The 9,783-nt window shown below is 34.9% G+C and overlaps 1 protein-coding gene across 5 annotated transcripts in view; it reads left to right on the forward strand.

Moving 5' to 3' along the window:
- Positions 1-9,783, forward strand: part of LOC117170293 (MFS-type transporter SLC18B1-like) — a 245,244-nt gene that overhangs the window by 213,658 nt on the left and 21,803 nt on the right. For all 5 annotated transcript variants that reach the window (XM_033356969.1, XM_033356983.1, XM_033356977.1 and 2 more), the window contains 2 exons: positions 2,551-2,726; positions 6,796-6,964. In XM_033356969.1, coding sequence (XP_033212860.1) covers positions 2,551-2,726; positions 6,796-6,964 — 345 coding nt within the window. The remainder of the gene's footprint in view (positions 1-2,550; positions 2,727-6,795; positions 6,965-9,783) is intronic.

Below are 9,783 nucleotides of genomic sequence, written 5' to 3' on the forward strand. Positions count from 1 at the left end.
AGAAATGTTTGATAAAACCCATATACACATCTGATTCGAAACTATGCCTTCTTCGTTGTTTCAAAATGTTTAAAATTTCAATAAAGTTTATTTTTCTGCTGAATTCCATATTCTTCCTTTAAGGAGGGGATCCCGTGTGGCGGGTCCAAAAAATAGATTTTTTGTATTTTAAACGATAGCTCGTAATCCCAAAAACATACAGTGAAATTTCCAGACCCGTAGTTGAGATCCTCATCCTCGAAACAGCGCACCCCGCGCTGGTCGGGCCATGATCTCACCTACACAAGATCAAACCAGACGAAAAAAATCGCAGACATCAGCAATACCGAAAACTTTTGGAACGGCCCCGCATAGATTAAACAAGTAAAGCTTAAAGATATTCATTTTTTATGCGTAACGAACAGAAATTTTACATTTAATCATTCAGCGATTAACTGCAAATATTCTGGCCACGATGATTATGGGCGGAATAAAACTGTCAAGAAACCCTTACTAAAAAGTTCGTTATTTCTAATGTATGTCAAATTCAAAGTTTTGAATTCGGGGGAAGAAAGAGAAGTATTCTCAACAATTTATTTTGTCGTGCAGTCGAGGCCTGACAAAATTCTCCTTAACTTCAAGAAATTACCCGTGTTCCCTATTAAATTTTTGGTTTGTTACTAGCTATAAAGAACTTCACAGCAACGTATAATAAAAAGAAATAGAGATATAAATATGTTAGAAAGCACACTAAGTCATTTTGGGGAAAATTCAGAAGGCGGTATTCCTTGGGTCCCTCCGTTTCATCAGGGTGCATTAGAGTTTTGCTGGATCGTCTATAGACTATATAATTTAAATATTTATTTGAGAAATTAGCGAAGAGTTCCACTGGAAGCAACTTCTATTTATGCAAATGATAGCGGCCAATTAAAACGGCAGGCGAGCGAAACCCTCGTTTTTCTTGAGACCGCATATCGACCTGGGGAAGGCAGCCCTTTGCATTCATCTCGCAACTACCTCGGCATGGTTTTGGCATGCGAATATGTATTTGAGGATTTGGTGACGAGCTCAGGGTCTCCGGGAATCCCATTAGGTTTTTTTCGCTGCAAATAAACCTTGACGCATTTTTTTAACCGAAAATCCATTCTAATATCCTAAGAGTATTTATTAAAAATCTCTAGAGCTGTTATAGTCGCTCTTTATTTTTAGCATAGATCTTAAGGTCGTTTATGTAAAATAAATAAGGGACATTATGCTTTCGATTTTCACTTTTTCCGCAAGAACAACCCTCTGGAATGACGAAGTACGAGAGATAGTGGCAATAGTGTGAGGCAAAAGAGGACTGTGGTTATGGTGTAGCCCTTAAAGACAACTCTATCAATCAACTAATCAATCCAGGCCGTCGATAGGCCGCGCTGGTAGAATGCTGCGTCTTTGCGGACACATATAATAATGAGCAGCAGTACGGAATATTGCGGGTATATATACATATATTCATGTGTAATAGATGGAATCTAGATGCTCCTTTTCTAAATAGCGAAGTAAAGGAAGCAAAGGTTAAAAATGCCGCCAAGAACTACTTAAATCAGGTCTAGAGGGTTTAATTTTCGCGCGCCAGGACGGCTTTATTTCCACCTTAGGATACCGCGACCGCATTTTATGTCAAAATGATTCCAGCGATAGTTGCGGAGTGTAACATGCTCATACTTATTACCTAGAACACATACTATCTGGGTGTCTTCTTTACGCAGGAACTATGTATATCTACAGACATAATGCAAACTTAAAAGTGCTTTATTACCATCTGTGTTACTGTTGCGGTGTTGGTACGACCCTGCCCTACCTTACGCTCCGAGGTAGATAGGCTTAATTTTATAAAACGAGATATGTTAAATTTTCTGGAACAACAATTTTCAGACAGCCGTCTCCGTCGCAAACTCGAGGCCTGACAACGTCCTCCAAGAATTCGAGAAACGAATTATAGTCGTGATTAAATTTTCGGATCCGGCGAATTTCAGCATCACTAAATAAGGCAAGGATAAGATGAAGATGCATCATTACCTCAAAAGGGAGCTGCAACCACTGTACCCAGCATATTCGGTTAAAGTAATTGTCCTTGCGATCGGTGCTCTCAGAGGTGCAATGTTATCACTTGTTCGTAACCTTACAGCCATACCAGCGTACCAAAACTATGCCAAGGCAATTGCAAGATGGATGCAGAAAGCTGTCATCCTTGGATCGCTTCGTGCCCTGCAGATACACCAGGGTTTCGCCGACCTTTCGTTATGATTTCATCGTGTCCTGTGACCACCGATCTCGCGGTCGTGAGATGTGGCTATAAGTGTGATTTACACGGTTCTAGTGGGAGCCGCTGTCATTTTCAGACGACGGTTGCTTCCAATAGCATTATGCGCGGGTTGTTAAATCCTTGTTTTTAAATTATATATGCAGGAAACTTAGCATAAGGTTCATTTGGTTATATTAGTGAGCATCACAAATGTAGAAAATTATTTTATTCAGGGAAAGCAACTAAATATATATCTTATTTATAGTGAAATTATGAATTTACAGATAGCTACTGTAGTTGGATGCGTTCTTGTCATGATTGGATTTTGTTTAATTGGTCCGGCGCCTTTTATACCATATCCAAAAATGTTCTGGATGACTGGGATTGGTCTAGTGTGTCACGGTTTAGGAATGGCTGCTCAGTTGGTTGCTAGTTTCACAGATGCACTCAGGACGTCTATGTGAGTATTGCAAAGAAAAGTATCAATTTGATGTTTAAGGTTTATTTAATTCAAGGGAAATAAGTTACTTGAACGTTATTTAAAAAAAGAAATGTTCGTAAAGTATAAAATTAGGACAAAATTTCGTGATAGTGAAACTGCTTTAAAAGATAAGAATAATAATCAATGGTAAGACGAAAATTTAGTAAAAGCCAAAGAGACAAAATGTGGCGAAGATATACTAAAATGAAAATGCCACCGTCTTCACATGCCAAAATGTAACCCTCCGTGACCGAGTTAAATCCGGGTGATTCAAGGAAAGAAAACGTTAACTCATACGACATCGACTGATTTTTCACATTTCTGCGAAATATACGGTGCATCCTCTTAATGAAAAGCTGTTCAATTTTAAGAAGAGCTTCCTGTCTTTTTACGACTATATATGCTGTACCCTGAATAATCTTGTTGTAACTTCAAGATTTAGTATTTCCCGACCACTTTGATAGCGTTACATGTAGAGTCGCGGAACAGAAGACTTAATATTCATGCTTTGTTACTGGCACGGCAAGCATGTTTGCTGCAGATACGTTGTTCCTCGCTGACAGTTCGGAAGGCCAAATCTGCCGGATGAGATATTTTTATCTGCTCCGAATATTATCCTTTATAAGTGTCACGTCTTGAATGCGGCTATATGACACGCCCAGTTATGTTTTGGTCTCTCCCGCGCGAAGGTATCATATATAGGTTCTGTCGGCGAGATCAGGGTCTTTGTGGATGCCATTAAGTTTTCATAGCTCAAAATAAACCGTGGCGAATTTTTCTAACCCAAAATCCATTCCAATCTCTTATAGCATTTCTGGACAATCTCTAGACCTATGTGCATTTGCTCCTTATATCTAGCATAGATATTAAGATTATTCAGACTACAGAAAAAATAAAAAACTGTTATTGCAACACCCTAATGAGCTAGATTCTTACCTATACCTTATTTGTTGCGAAAAACTTTTTTTCGCATGCATCAATCAAGGAAAATACTTCGAAAGAGACAGCGATTCCAAAAAATGCAGCAAATTGGTAATGCACGCAATATACTCTTCTTTTAACGCCACATTTCGCTGTAGACTGTTCTCACGTACACACGCAGAGCCTCGCATTTTTCTCTTTTCAACATATTCTCAATATCTTTTTTTATTCCTGTCGTTGCATATCTACTTCTAATTTTTGGAGGATTTTAATCTTCGAGGGGAAATGCTTATTTATTTTCAATATTTTAAACACTTTAATTAATATTATCATCAAAGTTTTGATTATTATTATCAATAACTTATTATTTACTGTAATAAATTATTCGAATAATTAGTAAAAAATAAAGAAAGTGAAAGAAATAAAAAAGTAAAACATGAATTACTTTTAGAACTACACAACAAATGTACAACTGCGCAGAATGAATTAGCTGGATTTCTGTTTTCCACAATTGTCACTCCAATTAACAGCGTTCGAATAAATCCAAAACCTACTTCTTCACTGAAGTAATCGTGCGAATTCAACACGATTTCTGTAGATTCTCAGCCTCCGAAGTCTATTCAAGCAACACATTCTGTTCAAATTATTTTACTTGTATTATATCGCAATATTGTAACAGGTAAGCCACTGAGAATAATTTGTCGCCGAAAGTTAAAGCTAACGACGTATTTTGAAAAATCGCGTTTTTATTATATTTTAAAATCTTACTCATTTTCAACTCATTACAGGTCATCGGTCGCATGAAGCACAGTTACAAATTTTTTGGAAAATCTTCGAAATGTTGAAATCTTCGGAGTGATATTTTATATCTGGTTTAGTCTAATTGTAGTGCGGACTGTCTGCGGGAAAATAAGAAAAATGACCAATCACTTCAGAATTTCATTCGCCCCTCCTATTGATTTTCTGAGTGGCATTGCGATTTTACAAGTCAAAAGTTCTCTTGAGAGTTTCGTGCACACGAGTTGCAACCGCTGTTTCGAAATTTGTAGGATTTGGGACAGGGATTTTTTTATATATCCTCAGATCTGATTCCATCGATTTGGGTGTCCCACACTTGAAGGATTTTCGGCGCTTTACGAAATAGGCTTCTGTTCCATCAGCCTTCGCTTTGATGATTCTCTTAATTCCACTGCCATAAAATTGGTGAAACAGGATCTCATTGTCTCAAGTCTCCAATAGTCTAAAATGAAATTGAGATTTGCAGTTCAACTCGGAGGAAACTTATTTAAATTTAAACTGCAATTATAAAAACAAGGCAAAGTTTATTATTATACTTATAATATCATTGTAATATCTGTCTTTATGCCCATTGATGTTCACATGAATTAGTGAACATAAAGATACATATCACAATGGATTCATTTATAGATTAGGTGCTGAACTCTACAAAAAAATGTATCTATCTACATACAATTGTTTTTATAGTAATCTTACCCCCTGTATTTTTGTTAGTATAACTAAATTTACAAAATTACTTTATTCAACGTAGTAAATTTAACAACGATCCTCCAAAATCATCACTTACAATGTCAAATCTGTACAGGTAATGTTTGGAATTTGACAGGCTTTTGCAAATGTACCTCTTTTATAGCAGGTCCGATTGTTCCCTACGTTGAACGAGGTATATTTACAATCAGTTATTGGATGGAAGTCAAGTGCACAACTTTACTTACGGATTGTACATATATTACGTAACTTTTTTCTGTATTTTATGCGTTACCGTGATTCGTTACCTCCTTCTAATAAATTATTATTATTATTACCACGAAATGCGGTTTCATACAAATCCTTTTGACAAGATGTTTATTCGAAATGTTGAGCTATTTTTTAGCAAAAAAATTCTTTTTATTAAAAAATGTCAGTAATCTCATTTTGCTTCACCGCCCTTAAATTATCTTTGAAACATAAATTCAATCCCAATCTCAAATCCGCGTTTCAACCGTAAAATTCAAACTTAATATATCCGAGAAATATATATATCAAGCAAGTTGTAATCTATTCAATCCTCTCAAGTCCGTTTAGCTTGTGTTCTATAGTACTATATCTCACTAGCTTGTACTGTGATCAAATTGAAAGGTGAATTTTATTATTACTTTTAAAATCCTTACTTATTGTTCCAAATCTATTTCGTCTCCTTCGAAGTAATCCCCTTCCACCGCGATGCACCGGTGCCAACGAATTTTCCAATCATCAAAACACTTGGCAAAGTCCTCCTTCGGAATAACCTTCAGAGCTTTCAGCGATTCGGTTTTTATCTCCTCAATCGAGTCAAAACGATGTCCCCGGAGCGGTCTCTTGAGTTTGCTGAACATTCTTGGAAGACAGAGACTGATCCCTAAATGCTTTCTGCAGCATCCTCAACGTTTCCGCAGCCGAAAATTCATTCCTCAAACAGAATTTAATGCAACTTCTTTGTTCAATAAATAAAGACATTGTAAAAATCGCAGGATTAAATTTTAATACCTCACAAAAAAAAAGCGTAACTCAAACACTAATGAATATTTTGATGTGAAATTTGGCACAGATGTCACTAACAGTACTACCAACTTATGGAAAAAAAATGTTCAGTTTCGAAAATCCTGGAAAGTTTAAATTTGAAATTCACCTTTCAATTTGATCACAGTATATCAATTATCAAGTCGATTGCTTTATTAATATTCATTTGAGAGCCTACTAAACAATACACCTCGATTGTGCAAAAATGGAAAAATCAAAGAAACGTGCGGTCATTAAATACTTCTATTTAAAATGTCTAATACCACTTCAAATTGTGGAGGAAACCTGGATTCACCACTACACGCCAGAAAGTAAACAACAGTCGAAATAATGAATTGGACCAGGTGAACCGACCCAAAAGAAGGCTTATGTTCCTTTTACAATTTGAAAATCGTTTTACTGAGTTAGTTTGGGGTGGCCGACAGCCACCTTTGAATAAATCTGAAAACAACGAATTTTACCGTTATACAGATAATTTTTCGCACCCCACTGAATCTGAAATCTTACTTTTTTTCTTTTTGATGTTTGCAAGCACACAATTTAAATATTATGAATAGATTTAAATTTTCAGATCACAGGGGTTTCCTAACAATTTGGAAACTTACGGCTTGATAAGCGGTCTTTGGACAAGTTCCTTCGCTCTTGGAGCTTTCATTGGACCAAGTGTTGCTGGAATTTTATTGGATAATATAGGCTTTAGATATGCTTCAATGTTCATAGTTATTCTACATTTGTTAGTGGTAAGTACGAAATATGATTACAATATTCTTAAATTAATTATAGAGGGCTTTTTAAACAATACCACAGTTTATTGGTAGATTGAGGTTTCACAGTGTAACACTACCTTCTGTTCGTGCACTTCAAATGTTTAATTTTTTTAGGATAAGAAAAGAAGATAAATCTTCAAGTAATTATAAATATTTTTATGAATTATACCCTTTTTTGCACAAAATAATTTCTCAAAAGGATTGATATCTTCGGCGTGATTTGGCATTGCAGCAGTTTAAAATTTCTTCCTCCTGAAACAATTCTGATAAAAATTGACGAATGAAATCATACGACTTTTAAATGTGAAAGGAAGATTTCTGAAAATTTATTTCTCAAACATTTCAAGTCACATTTAGGGTTCTTTTCGCGAGTAGTTTTGCACCGCACAAATTCTAAGTTTTTAACCATTTAACCGATTTAAAAAAATGGCAAGTTTTTTAAGGCTATAATAAATATTGTGACCAACAAATCTAATTATTACGTGAAAGTGTATATATTCATACAATAAGAATACTTTTAGAAAAACATCATTTTATGATAATAGATGTAATACTTTCATAATGATTCATTATCATAAAAAAATATATTTCGGTCTACTTCTTCAGGCCTAACCTGAAACGCAAGTATCAGGTTATATTGGTCTTATGCATACTCTATATGAACACCCCACCATGCAGACTAGTCACATATGATTGGCTAACTCATACTTCTTTTTTTAACATGAGAGAACGGAAAACAGAGTGGATTAATATTATATCCGTTGTTCCTCTATATGTTATTAGGGCGTTTTAAGATTTCTATTGCTTCTCTGTTTTCTTGGAAAAATATATTTTGTTGTGACGGTTTCTTTCTCTCTTTCTTTAGTAAGTTGTGTTAACTTGTATTTTGAGTGTATTTTTTTATTGCTTTATCAATTTTTTTGTTTGTGTCAGATCTTTTTTAAATGAGTACGTCTAAGAAAGGAATTGTCCATTTTGTTTAATTTCCATGGTGAATTGGATATTAGGATTCAATCGATTGATGAATTCGAACAACTTATTTAGTTCATGTAGTCCATGTCGCCAGATGACAAAAGTGCCGTCAACGTTTCTAGATGTTCCGTAAAGATGATGGCTATTACTATTTATCTAAAAGTTAGAAAAGATTCAAATCCAACCCCAAGACATTAGAGTGAGTTTAGACTTAACATCTTTTTTACACAAGTACCAATTGTCTGATACAATTGATATTATTAAATATTTTGCAACTTCTCCTCTGAGCTCATACCTTTAAAAAAGAGAGAACAATAGAGAAAAATTGCAGTGACACTCAGTGTTAGCTGTATGTGGTTTGTCGCAGCACTCTCATCGACCCTCGTGAAACTCAAGAGGCAGCTACCCTGGGGCGCATTGCATTGCTCGTAACAAATGACCCTTTCATTGTTATGAGATGCACGTTAGTTGCAAAAACGCAAATTATAAACACATAGATTGATTTAATTTAGCCCTGATTTGTAATTGTTTTTCAATTGAAGTTCGCTAACATTCAGAGCGCATCTAGTTCTAACGTATGTGCATTTTCATTTATTTATTTATGATATGTTTACTCAAAGTATGAGAAAATCGAGATTCTTCACAAAAACATTATTAACTTTATAGTAGGGGTAGGCATATGATGAAAATCATCTTAAATCAACGCAGAAGTACTCCCAAAATCCAAATAATTTGATTGTTGTACTTTTTCATTGTTATACTCATCGTACATTGAAAAACAGCCAAAAAATGTAATTTACATGTGTAATGTTTTTTGTAGGTCTTACGATCTTCAATTGTTAAAAAATATATATAATAAACGAAAATTACTGAAAAAATTCGTTTATTCAACCTTTCGACGTTTCGGCATCACTGCGTGCCTTTTTCAAGAAATGTTAAACAAATTTATATCAATAACAACAGTTTTTTTACATTATAATTAATTAATTTTAAGTAAAAGAGATAAAACTGCCTGTATTTTGTTTGAAGTGAAAACGAAAAAAATGATAAAAACTTCAAAATTGGAGTAAAACATGTCCTACAGAAAAAATTGATGATTTCATTAATACTTTTAGTAGCATTGAAAAATCCATACAGTTTACACGTGAACTTGAACAAAATAATTCAATAAATTATCTTGATTTAAAAATTATAAAAACACCAAAAGATGAGTTGATTACTAATTGAATTAAAAAAGATTCATGGTCTGGCAGATACGAGGGTAGTTCAATAAATCCTTAGAATGACCAACATATGGCGCGCGAATCGCTCCAAATCATCTGTTTTCAGTCAGCACCACTCCCGACTAGATATATGGTGCAGTCACAGTCCACATCTTCTGAGTATACGTGTTTTTATAACCAATTGAAAAAAAAATTGTTCGTTAAGAAAAATGGAAAAAAACGAGTTCAGAGCGGTAATCAAACATTTTCATTTAAAGGGTTTAACTCCATATGAGATAAAAAATGAATTGGACTCAGTTCATGGCACATCTGCCCCTGCCTTAGCAACGGTTTATAACTGAGTAAATGAATTTAATCGTGGTCGTACATCAATAAGTGACGAAACACGTTCAGGAAGGCCCGTAGAAGCAAGTACTCCAGAAATCATCAATAAAATCCACGATATGGTGTTGAAGGATAGAAGATTAAAAGTGCGTGAGTTAGCTGAGGCTACACGGATATCTATAGGTGCAGTTGTTTCAATTCCACATGAAAAATTAGGCATGAAAAAGCTATCGGCAAGATGGGTGCCGCGTTTGCTCTCAGCTGAGAATAAAC

The sequence above is a fragment of the Belonocnema kinseyi genome, chromosome 1 (genome assembly GCF_010883055.1).
Source record: "Belonocnema kinseyi isolate 2016_QV_RU_SX_M_011 chromosome 1, B_treatae_v1, whole genome shotgun sequence".
Taxonomy (NCBI): Eukaryota; Metazoa; Arthropoda; class Insecta; order Hymenoptera; family Cynipidae; genus Belonocnema; species Belonocnema kinseyi.